The following is a 19,004-nucleotide window of genomic DNA, read 5'->3' as shown; positions in this document are numbered from 1 at the left end:
TTGAACGTTACGCCAACACCGTCGTGGCTTGTTGCGGGGGGAGGGCATTTTTGTAAAGGGAACGCGCGATTCGATCATCAACGCGAGTGCGCCACGTCTTCGAAAACAATTCAACCCTTTTAAAGACACTTGACGCTACGGCAATGCAAGACCGCTGCTGAGAATTTATCTCGCGATTGGTATGCGACTTATGCATACGTGAGGTAAGAGCTTCTTCGGAATGCACAGAGTGTACGTAGTAAAAGCTGTAACGATACGTTGAAAATTTCCTGCAAGACTTTGCCCGGCGTTTCGGAAGCAAAACTCGAGTTATTATTTTCCACGTGATGACCGTTTGTTGTTTGTGTGTGTGTGTGTGTTTTTTTTTTTTCAACATAAGTAACTAGAGCGAATCGGTTAATTTATCCCCAGAAACACAAGAAATATTGATGTTTCAGAATTACAATTGATTTTAATTACCTGAACTCATTTATTCAAATTATCCATTGACAACGGCGATTTAACTGTGTTGAAATCATTACCATAAATTGTTATATGATATTTTAGGAAAAGTTCTGAGACATTTCCTGCATGCTAACTGTAACCGTGATTCCGGATCTTATTATCGTCACCTCGTAATCGGTGGTCAAATATACGCAAGATCGTTTTCCCGTCGAACGGACGTTTATCTTTGATTCTTTATTCGATTTTTTTTTCGTCCACGCGGCCTAAATAACTTGGCAGCAAGAAATGTTTAACAGGCTTTGAATAGAAACTGTATATGCGCATCTATCCCAACGCTTGGAATTCAGCATATCGTTAAAAAGAATTTTATTATTCGAAGATTTTCTTATGCAATGGCTTTATCTTTTTAAATTTCGATAGAATCAAAATTGGATACGTTTAAAAAATTGTTTCAAAGAGAAATACCCAAGTTATTCATCGCTTCCAATTCGTCTGTTTTCAATTTTTATTTCTCTCGAGTTTTCAATAAAAGTCTTGAGAATCGTACAAATTAACGTAGGTTCCTGATATGACAAAATGACATTGTTTGACATGTTTTTGAATGAGAGAAGAATAGTGAAATTGATTGAAAATGATGTCAGTTGACGCCCTGGAGGCTCAAAGCGATCTCTGATCACAGCCTAGAGACGATTATACAACATGTCGAAAGAAAATAGTAAAGATTTCCTTTTCCAAACACGCTAATGCAGCCCGCGTATACAATCGTCCGGACAAGTATGCTGCCGCTGCTGCTGCTGCACCGATGAGGAAAAACCCTGCAATGCGCATACCTAGCTTCTAAAGCCAGCTGGTTCGATACATCGATCAGGTTAAAGAAGTACAAACAAACTCTTTCCAGCATACGACGACGCCTTGTAGTCGAAGGGTTGACGCCGGAATTAAAAGTTAGATTGCACCGAGAGGATCGCCTAACCAGAGTGATTTAAGCGGATGTAAGCTAATTCACCGCTGCATCGTCAAAAGACGCCGCAAGTTTTCGGCGTTATCGGTTTCGTTTGAAAGAAAAGGCCGAGTATCTAGCTGATTAATGAACACCTACCTACCTACCAACATTAAACTTGTATCGTAGAACCGACTCGCGGCGTTCATCTGATTCACTGAACTATTTTACGCCTGCTGAATAATCTAACTTTACAATACTTAGTCATCGCCACTTTTTCAGTACAGATATCGTGGTCGACATAGATAGATGATTCGTAAAAATTTCCGGAAATTGTTACTCGGTTAGTTATACCTGAACGTATAACATATTTAAAGAGCGATGTAACGTGCATTTTTCGCCTCTTCTTTTTCCGACCAGATATAATTTTTACAACGATATTTTAATCGATAACAGCCTGCAGAAGTATTCGGGCATTTTATGAACCGTTGCTCAACTCACATCTAGAATAATTTTCGAAAAATTGAAGAAAACGTACATAGGAGAAGAAACATTTGTTTTTATCAACGTGAAACAAGGCCGGACTTGCGCTCGTAACATCCTGCATGACAGACCGGATTTCCGGAGGAAGGTCAGGCGTCCTGCACTACGTAGATATACACTCATTCCTTGACAAGGACACCGCGAAGGAAGTCCCGGATCGTTCGTAACTAACTTTTAGGAACCTGGGTCTTATCTTGACGCGGAATTACCGAGTCAGTGTTTTGACAAGGAAAGCTGTAAGTACGTAGGAATGATAAGAGGAAAGTGGCGACATCGGTCTGCTTGAAAAAGTTTATAAGCTATTACAATACCGTGATGTGAACAATTTAATGGCCAACTCGACGCAAGATTTATCTATCGATTCGTAAAACCAGATGGTACTCGCTTATCGCCGATGGGGATGAAAGAATGTCACACAATCGGCCTGCCGTACTAAGGAGCCTCTTGGCATGTTTTTAACACGTGAGAAGATAACGCTTGAGGCGGGATATAGTGTAGTTTTTGATAAGCGGGTCGATAGGAGTGTATATCTACCGCGGGACTGATCCGTCGGTTATTATACATGATACGGTCGAAGTGACTCGTTGAAGAAAAATTCACCAAACATTTCATACGTCCAGGATCTGCAAGATTCGAGTAACGAGTTTGGAACCGGTTGGACGAACATTTTCTGCAGCTGAACAGCGAATATGGAAGTCGGTTTTTTACAACGCGAGGCTATAAATATTCGGCAAATGTTGCAAATCATTCGAAAGTTTCATTGATAAAACTCGGATGCGATGTATCGATAACAGTACAGCAGCTGATTGATGTACGTGTAAATCAATTTATCAATCTGACGTGTATCAAAAGCGAAACGAGACGATGACGGCTCGAATATTTGACACGGGTATTTGTCTAAACGTTCTTTTCGAAACTCTTCGAAGACGCAACGCGCGAGGAGAAATTGAAACGGAGAGAGAAATACAGGAAGCTAGAAAGGAAAAAAAAACACACACACACACAAAGATTACAGGTACGTACGTAAATACCTACGTGTCGTGACCAACGTTTTCTTAAAAATATCTCCGAGAATCGATACATCATCGGACTTTGGAACAGGCTTATATGTTTACTCGAGCGATAAACGCCGAGTTTAAAGCATGTGATAAGGTTGTTATTTTTGGTGACAATTTTCTTACAGAAATGCAGCCGAAAAACCGTGAAATTATTTACAGTGTAGAAGGTGAAGAGATGCAAGCTCGTCTCTCGAAAGGCGCGGTTCCGATTCGCATCGACATCGGCACAATCAATACATCCGTAGCTCGTATAATATCGATAAAACGCGACGGAAATAATTGGCCAGATTTTGGCGAAGCGTGCAGGTTCCCTTGAACTTGACACGAAGTGAACCAGGCCGATCAATACGAAGCTTTCCAGCGCTTGCGAAGAAAGGCTTTCAGAGATTCTGAGTCGGCCGCGAAGCTCCCATCCTGACGTAAGTATTTCCGTCACACCGCCAACGAAATTATAACGCACAGGAAGTAGACGAATTTTCGGACCCGGTAACCATTTGACGTTTACGTTCGGTATGCGACAAACAATAGTCGTTATATATCTACATACCGATGCATACCTATGTATATATAAATGTATGTATGTATGTACATTTATCTCACGCTCTTGTAACGGTGATCAAAAAACAAGGCGGCGTTTCTCCTCCTTTTGCACCATTTAAACGACGGAAGAAGAAAAGGAAGAAAGAGGGAGAAAGAGAGAAGACGGAAAAATAAAAAGTTTGTTTCTAAAAAAAAAAAAAGAAATCGCTTAGCTGTGACGATCAAGTTAAAAGTCACGAAAGGAACTGAGAACGCTTATACAATTTTTTAACCTTTGATCCGTGGCTCGTTTTAGGTCATAACAAACAAGTCCTGCAGTCAATGGATCGACTGTTTCGACCGATCGGTATAAACGGATCAGGATGAAACGGTACACCGTTAAAAATCTTCCCGCAGATCTACTTTTTGTAGACTCTTCCGTTATTGTAATGAATTGCAAAAAATATTTGAATAAAAAAAAAGAAAAAAAGATCGATCATTTTTATTTTCTTCGACCAATTTGACATTATAACGTTTACGTCATAGTTGATATAATGGCCTACCTGCCACAGGTCGCATACGCAAACCTCGTATCGCATCGCATTGACAGCAACGTTTATCATTCGTCCAACACGTTATCTCGTTTAATCATCGATCCATCGCGCATGGATCGGGATATTTTTTTTCCTTCTCTTTTTCAATAAAATAAACTATCTGGCAATTGCGAGCTGTCTACAACGATCTTTTCAATCTATTGTTTTCCGGATTTAATATCACTTTGAAGTATGCCGCAGATTGATCTAACATTTTGTAAAATTTATCAGTTATCGGTATTTGTATTGTATATATATATATATAACATAATTAAGAATAATAAAGAAAACAAAATTTGAGGTTAACATTGACCATAGATTAAAAATAGAAAAGTGTCCATACTTCAACTGTTTCTTTTTTTTTTTTCTTTTTTTGGATACATCAGATTTTAAACATATTGTATTCAACTATATTGTAAAATAAAATGAAAAGAAAATCGCCCGAGACCAAAGCAGCATATTTTTGAAGAATTTTATAACCTCATTGACGAGTTGTGGATAAAAATTTGATACCCAGAGAGCAAAAGAGAAATAAAATGGATCGTGAATCAAGGATCGATGACGAGATATACAAAATCCTTTAAGGCCAGCACTATAATTCCTTGTCGATGGCAGACAGCAGCATTCCTAACGCCTGGTGCAGTCCAAGTAGTTCTGCCCGCGGTGAAAAGCCGGGATTTAAAGTATGCACGGCATTATATGCACGCGCAGTGCGTAGGGTACGTACGTATAATATAAACATACATACGCAGAATGTATAAAGAGAGCGTGCCTTCGTTAATACGCGGTAAAAAATCAGTGGATATCTCGAACAACCGGCAGTATAAACGTTATTAAAAGGCACGGTGCATTTCAGGAGGATAAGGTAAATGCATCCAGTTCAACAGTGTCGAGGCTGCTTATGTTAGCTATTCGCCACATCGCATGGCGGCTGGAATCACGTGTAGGTGAAAAACCTCGCCCCCTTTTATGCCGCCTTAAAGTATTCCAACATTCTTCAATAATAATATGTTAAAAGAGCACAAATTGGCAAGGTTATAACGAGAGAGCGAGTGAGGATCGAATTGCTGCTGATGTCGCCGACGATTCTTTACTTCGTCGTTTCATCGTCAGAAAATTTTGTTATCTCAAGCGTATCGGTGTAGATGCCTGAAATTCCTTTGCAGGAATAATTCGGGAAAATACGTTATAATTGCACCTTTCGTAATTAGAGGAACAACACTGTCGAAGTTCGAACGATCTGCGTCACTGCTAAATTCTACATACGAGTTACCATTTTCGTACCGATTGTCAGATTAACAATATATGTATACATGCTTTTGAAGTCTGTCGATTGGCGTTAAGATTGTTATTATAGTCCTTGTTATTGTACGGTTGAACCGATACGCGATTTAATATTAGCTTCAAATTGAATAAGGCTCGAAGTTTGTCTTTGCTTAAAAAATGCTGAATCGAAAGTGCGTGGCTGACGATTCGCAAATCAACGCGTGTCGGGTATCGATATCGATATCGATAACGTAACAATTAGCGTAATTGCAGGTATAATGTACACGTATGATATTATATTACACACAGTGACATTGACAATTTAATAATAAGATACGTGCCCGCGTTGATCGATCAAACGGTTTCAGCGAACGATCGCAGTAACATATCCATAAACTTATAAAGTCACTTCGCGATAAATGTTTATCTCGCGTGCCGCGTTAATGGACCGAAGACGATCGTTTCGTGATCAGTCTCGATCGGGCGAAATCTTTGTCAATCGTCTCAATAAGTAGATAAAATGCTCGCGGTCACCGGTATAATAGAACCGTTTGAAGCGAAAGAAAAAAGTCGGATTGGCAAATCGGCTGCTCGCTATACCGAGGAAGAATTTCGCAAATACGCAGCAGTCTTGATTTCAAGCTTCGAAGCAAACCTGAGAAGAATCCGTTTCGCAATTAGCGAGTATTGTGTATACCTATAACAGACGGCGTCGCTACGTGACTCAATATATGTGTAATGTACTTTATACCCTGTGCCAATTAATCAGTTCAACCTAATCTACTTTTACTACATAGCGAATTATTATTCCCAGGAAAGAGAAGCGGGCGCTAACGTAACACTTCTGTCACGATTTACCGTCCAATTTGACCCCGGCGCTGATCGCTGAGTCTTAAAAGCCACCGTCAATTCTAATTCCGATTTTGCCAACTGGATAAGGCCGGTATTCCCCTCGAGACGTAAAAGGCAAATGTAAAGTTTCCAGGAGGTTACGGTAGAATATCGGGAATTATCGAATTCGGAAATGTTCCGGATCGGTTCCATGCAGCCGATGACAATCACGTGAACCCTAATCGGTCACCTGGTGTGAATTTCACCTCAAAAACTTTTCAAACTCCTCCCAGAATCCCTTGGTCATGGAAATGGGCCTTGCGGCGCCATTCTTCGTGCGAAATAAAAGCCGTTCTTCGACATTTTTCACACTTTCTTTAACCTTGTAACACTAACTTTGGTTAAGAAAACCGAGAAAGCTTTTTTTTTCCACGATCCGTAAACAATACTCGGATATTTTTTTAGATTTTAGGAACTCATTTTTCAAGCAAAAAATCACTTTCGGGGTGAACTTCCACCCAGCGTGACCGACCGGGACTCGAAGTGACTTCGGTAGACAATCGTCAACGTTGGACTCACCATCTCGTCGAGGCTCTTCAGGTCGTTAGTTACGATCTGAGGCTGAGGTCCGTAGATGAGACATGGCTGCTCCTCGTGCATCTCCTCGTAGTCGTCGTCGTCGCTCTCCTCGTTGTTGGCCCCGTTCGCCCCGTTAGCAGCCTTGTTTTCGGCGGCTATTTCCCGATCAATTTGCCTCTCCATTTGCACTAGCATAGGAGCGAGCATACCGAACTTAGCACCGCGTCTCGCGACCTCGAGGAGACATAGAATAACGTGTCGTTCGTTTTTCCGCATAATCAGATCGTCGGTTTCGAACAAAAGGCACTCGATGATCCCGAGGCTGTTCCTGCACCAGGATATGAAATTCGAAACGTTATCACGGGCGAAGAAAGTCCCGGCTTTTGCATTTGGCAAAAATGCGACGTCGCTCAAATGACTCATTGGCATAGCCAAGGAGGACGTCATCGAGCGAGTCATTGATTTCCGTGCCTGGCGTCTCGCCACGTAGTCAGATGCTGACTTTCGCACGTTGTTGGCATGCTGAAATCAGTAAAAAAGAAAACAAAATTAAATTAACAATAAATAATCACTCTTCCTCCACTACACTCGCGGAGACTATAATGAATTCTTTTCGTCCGGCCATAAACTAGAAAAGTTACAAAATATACTCCTACGGTATCGCGTAATGTCTTGACTTGAAATATCACTTCGGAATGAGGCCGCGATGCGACGACCGATCGCCTAGCCTCGCCTCGCGGTTTTAACCACTGCCCTACAGCGGATCCTTAGTGTCAAAGTGTATTTTACGGTATAATTTTTCTTTCCCATAGTCTCGTCTCGCCTACGAATATCATCGCGTTGCGGCTGCACGCCGGCATCGAACGAGGCAAAAGCAAACCAAGCCGATGTCAGCGACGGCTGCACGACCGTGTCTGCCTGTCTATCTTTTTCTAGCAGATCCATAGTGAAAGGTGGATTGCCTGCTGAATGAAAATACGCGGCAACTCGCCTGCTGCAAGTCTTACCAAATAATTAATAGTTCCGTATATTTTACCTGTATCTATCTAAGCATTCATTCTTGTGCAGTCTTAGACGTTTGCGTATATCGTGCGTAGTTATAGGTATACTTTCCGCACGTGCACTTCATCTCGGATGTATGTTTCTACATGGACGACGCACGTGCCTCTGTCACCGGGACAATATTCATTCGTCACAATCTTGTAGGTGTTTGCCTGAACTGCAGTGATATATTGTACGCGAGAGCGACAAGAGAAAGAGTTTTTGTTACAAATGCTGGCCCCGAATGAAAGAAAACAATTCCGGCCAAATGTCGCAGACGTTGTTAAAGCAAACGTTGAGAATTATCACGCCATTTGTGGATCTTGGCGATGTGTAATAATTCGTCGAATAGACGGTACGCAGCCTGACTTTTAAAGGACTATGAACCCGGTGGTTTGGTCGTTAGTTGTTGTTTTTTGATTTTTTTTTTTTTTTTTTCTCTACCACGTCCTCATCCTCTTGTCTTCGAGGATCATGAAGAGGAGATAGATGTCTTACAGGATTCTTGTTCACGTGAAAAAGAATTCTTCGTTTCAACGTAGCAGTCTCGAAATTATTCTTTTAGAATACAGGAAGAGATGTAAAGTTTCATTCAACTACATCAGAGAGAATCTGTAACCGTGTTACATGGACAAAAAAAAAAAAAAAAAACGGTGCGCAGCTTACAGACACAAAGACAATTGAAATAAATCAGAAATAAGGTCGAGTATTTATTACTGTAAAGAATTCAACACAGAAATGATACGCAAGATGGCGCGACGTGTACGCGTGACGTCAAAAGTGCCGCAGCCAATCGCAAGTCCGACGAGACGTTCGAAACAAAAGAATGCAGCGGTTGAACAAAAGTTTATACGAAACAAAATATATCCAATATCGTCGTTACGTAGTTGATTGGAATATTTATCACTGGTTGACTAAACTTTGATTATGCCCGCTAACGTTTGACGATGAAAACGGAAAAAAAAAAAGAACACGTACGTTCATTTATCGGTATTTATCATTTGGTGAATAAACTTTGATCCTACCCATGCACACAGAGTGTGTATGAAAATATTTCTGTTCGCATATCGCGACCCCATTCGATCGTACGTATATACATACCGTAAAGTCTGCAGCAACAGCAGCATGCTGACACAAAGGTCATGTGTTCTGGACCGCGATTGGTTAAGTTTTTATACTTATTTAATTTACTTATTGTACTATACCCAATGCGTTATACCGTATCGGCTCTGGTGCCTACTACTGGATGTTTGCAACAGCACTCGAGGCGTGTGAAACAAAAACAATTTATGCTCGTGGGGGGAAATCTCTGTATATAATATACGGTGCATATTTTCTATAAGACGTAGTTGAACGAGTTGTGAGGCCAATTTTAGGACAGTTTCAACACCGTGTGACTGCGGCAGCAGAGACACATGTGCTAGGGTTCGGTGTGGTCGAGCTGACACAAGAGAGGCCTATACTATAAAATAAGTATAATATGTACATAAGTATAATGCACGGGGATATTTAGGGCCGCTGTTAGGTATGTATGTATGTATATATATATATAACACGAGGCGTGTAATATGCATTCAAATGCACACGACCACAATTTATACATATGTGACAGCATCCGGTCTCCGCTGCAACAGCAGCAGCAGCAGCAACAGCAGCCGTCGTTATTGCTCCCAAGGGATAATCGAGATCTTAGTACCGGGAACCGGTCGTCGGTTGGGGATTTCAACCCTTAACGAAGTTAACGTGAAAGAATTGGCTCCGCTTCTCATTCATGTACAATCACGCGCGCGTACGGGTGATAGAATTATATTTAAAGCGGTCTCGATTCTCAATCGCACGTGGGAAACAATTACCGAGATATCTAAAACACCGTGCTCAATTTCACCGAGTATTTCTATTTTTTCTCATATCTTTCTCTTCGATACGGGTAGAGCTGAGAACGGACCGAGAGGAGAATCGCACTTCGACCACGACGACGAACCGCGATTTAAATTCCAAGTCCAGGTTGATAACCTCTGCGTAAAACTCGAGCACATATGGTGATATGGGCTGCAGATGAGTCGAAGGCAGGATGTCTGTCGCATTATGTGGCCTGTGACCCCCTGGCTCTGACATATCATCTCTTCTACACTTCACCAACTAAACCTCATGAAAACGATTACACTATACGTTATACGCACATCCCAAATTATTGTTACAAACAGATCTGGACTGCCTGCCTGCCTCAGTGACGACGACGATGTTCGATCAAGTTTGTGACGTTCCGCAAACCCCTTCGTAGGAGAAAACCTGCATCTTGGAAATGAAAATCCGAATGACGATAGAGATGGATAGAGATTCAAAGTATCGCGGAGTAAAATTGAGCGTGTATGTCATATCAGCGTGTATAATTTAGTAGGCGCGTACGTGAACGTGATTATAAATAGATAGCTCCTTCGGCTGCAGCAGCGAGCAAAGGGACAGGCGCAAATGTTCGCCGCATGGCTTTGTTCGAGATGACAAGGCGTCAGCCGGGTACGAGGCATTGCATAAACCAGACACGTTCGACGGGAGTCGTTTTCTCCATCACCCGTCCGTCTAATCGCCGTGCGCCAAGTCTTAGAGCTACGCGGCTTTTGTGCACGCGCATTCCGCTTGTTAGATGCCTTAATAAACTTCAAAGTTTAAGAAAACTACGGGGCGATAGACGGGGTTCCGCTGGATCGATAGATCGACGGATAAATCCCGTGCCCAGCTGCTGCTGCTGCACGACTGGAACAATGATTTATATACAGAGCGAATTGCTAACGACCGAACGGTTTAATGCGCATGCGCTGAAATTCGAAAACAAGGGCAGTTGTTTTTTCAGGGTGACCAACATTTTTCTGGTTACATACATCGCGGCGACCTGTCATCTCAATTTATCAATGTTGGTCGTCCTCGCGACACGATTCCTCTTGCTCTCGAATTTTAGCGCATGCGCATTAACCCTTTCGGTCGCACATTTTTAAACTCAATACTCGGGGGTTTTCGGGGTCGCTGATTACGAATCTGAAGTCAGAATTTGTTAATTTCTAAATCCAAGTTGGCGATTGTAAAATCGAAAAGACTGTCAAAATTCCATGATTCTGGCCAAATCTTGTTACTCGGGGTTTTCGGGGTTATACGAAGTATCGAAGATCTTTTGCAGTTGTAAATAAACTGTGAAAATTTTATCGTTTCGAATGACGAAAGGTTACTTTCTGACCGATTAAAGACCCTGCGGACAATTAAGATCCGGCCAACTTCTCGAATTGAAACTTTGCACGAATTGCTGCAACAATCGATTAACTGCAAAGTGAGATTCGGAGAACCTCGAGGCGTTGTTCGTGACAGCATAGCTTGAAACATTGTTCAATTTCTCAGAAAATCATAACTACAACGTGAGTCGACGCTCGTGTTTTCCTTATACGTCGAAATGAGATCATCGTTACTGTTTTCCGCACCCGTGATTCCAAAAGTTTAACGCTAACTCGACTCAATTGACTATATCAATGGTTAAACCGAATGGCAATCCGGTATAATTTGAAATTAAAATGACGCATATACGTGTAATATCCTTTTTTTCCACCGTTACGCTACAACGCGACTGCGTGACCGCAACTTCGTATACGCAGATTAGATACACACCAATTATAACGTATATTGATACATCCGTTAACCGAGAGGGGGGAGCAGAAAGTTATCCTCGTTGGTCGAAACGACCGGTCAAAGCTAAAGTAAAACTCAAAGTATCGTCAAGATCTAAATGACGATGGATCATTGAATATCTCTTACGGCATCGAGGATTAAATTAATTTTAAATCAACACCGATTCCGAATATCGGTCTATTGGCGATCGTACACTGTTGAAAGAACACCGCGTTCGGGAAGATTCGCTTGTATACGGAAGCCATGCCTCGTGGGCTGCACACGTGCTCAGGAGGATTAAGAAGCGAGTCGTAAAATGCTTTTTGTAGAGTTAATTAAAATTCACGACAACGTGTGCTGAACGTTCTTCGATTTTAATTGTCCTCCTCGTCGCTGCGCTGTAAGCGACGCGGTTTCGTACAAGCACAAAGATCCGAACGATGAGCTTGTTGTTAGGTTCGATTGTCGAAACGAAGCTTGCAGAGAATCGACGAACCGCCGAAGCACTCTCGTTTGAAATTAGCCTGCACTTCGAATGAAATACCGCGCGGTATTAAAGATGTATTGCTAATTGCGAGGCATGCGGTGCGGTTCGTCTCATACGATGATTATTACACGTCAAGAGTTTAATTCAGGGAATCCTAATTGGCGGTTATCTAACCGTATTTACGACCCGCGACTCGATTCTTTTCAACATTTATTTTCATTTAATTGTCATGTGAAGATGGACATTTTGTGTCGTTATTCTTTATCGCTTTTTATCATCACGAAAAAGAGAGAGTGTCGCGCGACTATTTCACATCGTACCAACGATGGCTGCTGCAGTGGCAAATCGTACGTACATCCATACGCCGCTAATTAACCTAACGAATAGAAACCTGTATAAAAATTCACTTATCTACCGTGCGTAAAAGTTGTATAATCAAAGCAGCAGACTTTTCATCATTCTCGACGAAAGAATTAACACCTTTTCGCGTACATCTGCGAGTCGGCGCTGCAAAAGCACGTTCCCTAAAACGGATTAGGATTAGGAACCGCGGTTCGCGGCGACGACGCACAAAGATTCATCGATTTCTAAAAACCTTTCAGGGTCCCGTGGGCCTAACAAAGGGAGGCCGTGTACTCCGTAGTCATAATATTCGTGAGCGTGGCTCAAACATGCAGCCGGACATTTGACACGGCTTTAGAAAAGGTCGAGACCTCGGTTTTCGGTTATTCCTTGTCGATTTTCAAACAATATCGGATTAACGTCTTTACTCAGAAGGCGCGTTTCTTTTTTTCATTATTTTTCTTTTAAGCAAGCAACAACCCATCGCGTTAAAAGTTATTTCTTCGAGAAGAACATAATTGGACAGGGTTGATAATTGATTGAAAAGACAGAGCGGTGTCTTATTCTTCTTCTTCTTGTTCTTATCTTCCGGAAGGGATTGTGTTTCTTGGAAGATCAGCTTTCCAGCAGCAGGAGCAACAGCCCTTAGAAAGCGGCTGGAGTTGGCGTTATAAATATAAAAATAAATGAAATTCCGTCGTTAGGACGACTACTACAGCAGGGAGGCCGCCTGTATAGGGGCCGTTTTTCATTTTGTTCTATTTCTGGGATATTTTTCCAGCCGACCATACCGTGCCACCCTTAGAAGCGAGAACGGGGAAACGGCGGGGGAACACCTTGTGTAGGGTATATTTAGACGTACAGGGTGAAAGGAAATACGGACAGAGAGACATCGGGCGAACGTGTTTATCTCATTCATGCCGCACCGCCGCCACAGCAGCAGCATTTTTAGACTGCAAGCGCAAAGCTCCCGCCGCGTCGAGACCGTCGAAGCGACTGCAGAGGAGCTTTCTTTATTCCCCGGCGACGACAAGGGAGAACCACCCAGTCCTGCCCCTCTTTCGCTCAGCAGTTGCGTAGACGACACGATCGTTCGTCTAATTGTTCTGAAAATCTATTAGACCCTCGTTTACTTATATTCCTTTTCCTCCTCCTCGTCTCCACGAACCCGCATCGCTTTTACTTCGTTCGCCTGTACAAACAACCCGTTTCAAACGCGACGAGGCCATCAATAGGGGCTGATGTTCCTTGCACTCTGTGTAAACAGACGCGTAATTTTCTCACAGGGAGTAAACTTGAACCCGGAAATATCATCTAAATTGTTCATCCCGCGCAGTATATAGTATAAACACCGACTTCTTCAATCCTTTGGAAGATTAAAATTGTTACAGTAATACAGAATTGAAACGACACGTAGCTTTGTAAACAATAATTGCGGGATGCTTTTATTCTACGCGTTGTGTATACAATTATACGAGCCTGGAACGAAATTCTTACAGCGATTATAAAAGTGATTCGTGAGGTTATAAGCATAGATAATATACTGCCGATACCAGAAGTTTTTGATTAATTACACGGTGCGAAAATCTTCCTAAAAACCATCCGCTTCGTGTTTACAAAACACTTACGACAATCTTTGATCGATGATCGTTGCGGTGGACGGTTGTAGAAAAACGAAAAAGTCACAACCCTTCGGTACCGTTTAACCCGTGAGAATTTCGTAGTATTGATCAAGGTCGAATTTTCCAAATTTTCTCAAATAGTTAGCGGTTCGTGGTAATCCGTAAAGGCTGTAAACGCCGCAACGGAAGATGCATGGCAGTAGTAACACAGGGAACACGTGGCGGTGGTGTTTGTACAGTGGGTGAAGGAGTTTATAGCCCGATTACCGAGGAAGCCGATACAAGAGCGTGGGCCTCGGGGCCCGGGGACCACCAAGAGGCGTCCGGCGAACAATGCATCGGGGTTTCGCGCCCGGCCCGTTAGCCATAAATCTGAATTCCAGGGAACGAGGAGGATGGCAGAGCCGAGGAGAGACGGTGTCAATTGCCGCTAATTGCAGCCACAGCGTCGGCGAATCGACTTCGGCGAAGCACCCACTGAACCGGCGGCCTCGGGTTCATTCAGCGAAAACCGAAGGCTCCGGAGCTCAGGCGCAGCAGGTGGATCCCGGCCGCAGGCACGGGGCCCTTATAAGGCCCAACTAGAGGCGGTTCGTATTTGTCATTTCCGACAGGAAGGACCCCGAAGGCACGCGCCGTGGCTCGCTCATCGAGGATGTGAAATGTGAACACAGTGCGCAGGATGATGCACCCGCGTGCAGCGCGATCTGACTTCGAATACGTAGGTACGTGAATCTCGATCCGAAATTCACGCACACTTGACGAACAAACCTTGAATTCAAATATAACGTATTAATTTTATGGGCCTACACGATGCCAGGCTTCGCATCGCATCCGAAATTCTCACCGTGCTCGAGTGTATATTTATTACACACGTATTAACGTATGTACGGGGCATTCGGTGACATCTCGATCAAGATTTTACGTCGATGTCTCGGATTGGCTTTATAACTTTTTCTATGAAAGTACGTGACAAAAATCGCAAAATTTATAAAAAAAAACTTGTGAAATATAAAAATATTTTTTACACCCAATCAATCATACTTCAGATACGATGGGTCGAAAAATTATGAAAAAAATTATAAAGCCAATGTGAAACATCGACGTCAAATCTTGATCAACGTGTCATGGAATGCCCCGTATGTATGTATGTACCTACGTACGTGACGACATCGCAACGCGTCCTGTAAGGACGTTGCGGTCAAGTTTCAACCGCGATTAAATCACTCTTTCTTCATTATTACAGATTCACACGAATGTTGGATTATTTGTGGAGATGAAATTAGCCTTGTGCCATTATTTACCATGGGGAATGATCTTCGGAAAATTACCGCACGTGTTGTAAGGGTACGATATCGCGGTTCTTTGGCCTCGCGCTGAACTCTCGATTATAAGCGGTTTTCTGCACGATTTTAAGAAGAAAAGAAAATTCCAGTGCCTGCAGAATCCGTAACCTCGTCAGTACCTATAAATAGTCGTAATAGTATTTGTATATAACCTAAGCATCTCGCGGAGCTGATCTCCTTTCTCTCATTCTCCTCGTAGTGCTGTGATGAGAAAACGTTTCGAAGAGAGAAAAAAAAAAATAACCGACCAAAGTTCACTTGTCCCGAGCTCTTTGCTCTCCGTGGGGCAAAATCACTTCCGGTTGAAAGGTACACGTATACAATAGGATTCGGTATTGATTTAGTATTTCAAGTATTCACGTGAGAGCCATTGAAAAAGGTTAGCTCTGAAATTGATAGTTTGTGATTGAGAAAAAAAAGAGTAAAAAAAGGAACAGAAATGAAAATTTTTATAATTACAAGCTGCCGAGTTATAATGAGCATTCAAAGCTAATTATCACGGCATGATTACTCCGTGACCTGAAACTTTCACACTGTCGATCACAGAGCAAGACTCGCGATATTGCCAAAGTCACGTAACAAAGCATGTAACACGTTAAATTGAATATTTTAGGCAAACCAATTGCGCTCTCGCGCCTGCCAGCGTACGATAATTTCATCTTCTCTTCGGCACACAAGCCGTGTCTGCGCATATTAGGTGTAATACACGCATATTACGACACCGTACGAATTACAGGAACGTCGCATGTACGTATTATACGTGATCGAGAGCGGGTTAGTAAAATTACCACCATCCTAGCTGCAGGGGTGTATACAATAGCGAATAGATAAGCCGGGAGAGGTACGAGGTATTCACTCGGTATCGCACGTGCCGCATAAATTCCCCATAGGCTTGTTATAAATTTCAACCTCCCGTTGGTACAGAAATATTGAGAGTAGGTAGACGACGACTACGACGATAAGTTTACAAGGTGGAGAAAGTCCGCATAGATTAAACCCGACCCGATGAATTCCTGCACAATATGCATGCATGCATGCGCATACGCGTGCGTTCATGACGTCTTATATGCACGCGGACTTTGCGCATATCCCACGGTTCACAATTTCAACTCTAATCAGCAGCTACGGACGCATTGCTGCTACATATTCACGTATCCGATGTAACATCTCAAAGAAATTTCAAGAAAAGCGTTGCGATTATTATCGCCTTTGAGTTACTTGCCTTTGGTTATTACCAACTATGCCTTATTAATTGCCTTCAATGGAATATAAATCGTGCAGTTTTTTCCCGCTACTTTTTCGCAGTACAATGTGAAACGAAGAATGTGAACGCGAATACAATGTTCCGGTAATATTTTACTCTACGTAAAGTGGTTTAGATGGAAAACCGCGATGCTTTCTTCGACTAATTGTTGTTAACTCGGTGTCGAATATGTGCCAGAAATAATGCTTTTTGGACGCGTAGGAATACATCCAGAACCTAAATAAACAACGAATGACAAATTTCATCGGCGAATATAATAAATTCAACTCATCGAAATCGGGTTAGGTGTAAAAAATGCTTTTCGAGTTCGTGGCTGATACGGAAATATCGCGATGCGATTCCGTATAAATGCGTTTATTCTTGAAATATTACGAAATACCGCGCTTCGATCGACGTCACGAAAATTTTTTCCTCTTGAAATTTTCCCAGCGCAACAATAACTGAAAAATCTAATTGCTAAAAGTTTGATCTCTAAAATTATTTCGATTCAAGTATCAAGCAAAACAAACAACAAGGAATTGCTTGTTTTTTTTGTTTGCTTTCTTTACAACCGCGTTAATTGTGCGACAGAAAAAAGTGAGCCACCGATCGTTGAGAGGTGGCAAAGAAGCGGTTTAATTGGATTTTAATGTCTGCATTAGAATCCATTGACTCGGTATCCGGTCGCGTATCGCGTGGGCGAGGGAGAGAAAAGAGTCGTTACGTATATCGATGTCCTATTGAAGTTAATTACTCGACTCTTTGATCAATGATTCCGAGCACGTTTACCTTCAAACCGGCCAGAGTTTCCGCTGACGAACGTCACAGACATCCTTTCTCCCTTTACTTTCCCACTTCTATTATCTTTCTCTCCACCTTTCAATTCATCCGTCTGTACATCCATCCGCCTTTCCTTCTCTCTTTCTCTCCCTTTCCCCATTACGTCGCACTGCACATGTCACACACGTAAGTTAACTGTATCCGATATCCTGTGCACGCGATGACTCGTCCGGATCTCGAACTGTTATACCTACATCTGAGAATAAGATAAGACATGTGGACAAAACTCACGGGCATACATCCGTCCGTAAAACATGCCTGGTAATTTGTTAGAGGTAAACGAGAAGCACGGGACGATGACGACTCGTAGACTAGACTAGATTACCGAGTCGCGGACACCCGACGGCATACTTTTCGTCTATTTGCACCGTGCAAACTAAACGCCACCATCCTAGTCATCCTAAAGATTCGAACCTCCGATAAGAAACTCGCGGTTCCTCGCACGGCTCTGACTCAATCTCTCCGATCCAATTTCACTTTTCGTTTTAATCGTGCTTCGACTCGCACGATGTTCGAACAAAGTATCTACCAACGACAAAAGGAATCTTGAAAGGGAATTGTACCTTGCATAAAGCAACGCCGGTGTCCAGTCTGTCCATAAAATTGTCCAAGTTGACTCTGAGCTCGGGGTAAAGAGCGTTGAGCCACTCGGCCAAGTCTTCTTTCATCGCTACCAGGTACTCTTCGGATGATTTGAAGGGCCTGTAAGGCCGGGCTTCGAGCAGCACCGACATGTTGGATTGAATCTGTAACAGAAATAGGGCCGGGGTAATTATTTATAAATCAGACGCGTCGATTAGCGATTGGATGGAATTGCAGAAACACGGGCGGTGGTCGCAATCGAAAGTAGTAACTTTTACCTAATCGCCTCGATCGGGGAGGTGGTCCGTCGTCCACGAAAAGATAACGTAACGTGATCCTGCCGATGGGTTGTTACAGGCTCGAGCAAGAAATTATGCTAATTCGTGGATTACTTCATAACTAAAAATACGATCGATTCGGCAAGGAGTCTCGCAGACGTGGCATCTCCTTTTTATTATATTGCGTCATTTGGCACTTGACACAAGAGTGTAGGTATAACGTCTCGCGGGTACTTCACTACGCGCGTTTCGACTAGTCACACCTCGTACAACATGCATGTATCTCTACCCGGTGATAAGTGTATGCAAACTTCGGAGAAGACTTTGAGTTACGGCTAGAAAATCCCTGAGGGAGAATTATTATTATTAATCTTCATCTTTTTAGCCGATGTAGATAATGCGACGTGACTTTTAAATAACACAAATTCTATTATCCTGATTGAGTATAACGGATGTGAAAATATATGTAAGTACGAATGTATGAAAGGCATGTTTATTCATAGTGACACGGTTGAAAGTTCGCGCTATTATACGCGAGTGAGCAGATCGCGGATTAGAATTTAGAAAGGCATCGCATCGCGCCCCGCCATCAAATGTCACCAACAGCCAAATGTCCTTCTCCGGAATCCTCGTGTCAATTGATCATTACGTATAACCCCGTCTCAAGAATGCAGTCCTTGCGCATTTAAGGTCCCGCAATTAATACGGCCGAGAAAAGATACCGTTTGAAGAAATGGACAAGCGTTGCAAGTGAACGATATTACAGCTGATTTATTCTATTATTTCAATTACATTTTACGAC

General features: G+C 42.6%; 1 protein-coding gene across 1 annotated transcript in view; it reads right to left on the bottom strand.

Annotated features, from left to right (window-relative positions):
* LOC124300054 (GAS2-like protein pickled eggs) overlaps window positions 1-19,004 on the bottom strand; it is a 42,497-nt gene that overhangs the window by 19,673 nt on the left and 3,820 nt on the right. Inside the window, exons 2-3 of the mRNA XM_046753687.1 lie at window positions 17,906-18,088; window positions 6,774-7,295 (exon numbers count right to left, since the gene is read on the bottom strand). Of these exons, the coding sequence (XP_046609643.1) occupies window positions 6,774-7,295; window positions 17,906-18,076 (693 nt within the window). The 5' untranslated portion in view covers window positions 18,077-18,088. The remainder of the gene's footprint in view (window positions 1-6,773; window positions 7,296-17,905; window positions 18,089-19,004) is intronic.

The sequence above is a fragment of the Neodiprion virginianus genome, chromosome 3 (genome assembly GCF_021901495.1).
Source record: "Neodiprion virginianus isolate iyNeoVirg1 chromosome 3, iyNeoVirg1.1, whole genome shotgun sequence".
Taxonomy (NCBI): domain Eukaryota; kingdom Metazoa; phylum Arthropoda; class Insecta; order Hymenoptera; family Diprionidae; genus Neodiprion; species Neodiprion virginianus.
Note: the sequence above shows the minus strand (reverse complement) of the source record. Positions and strands in the feature narration are given on the sequence as shown.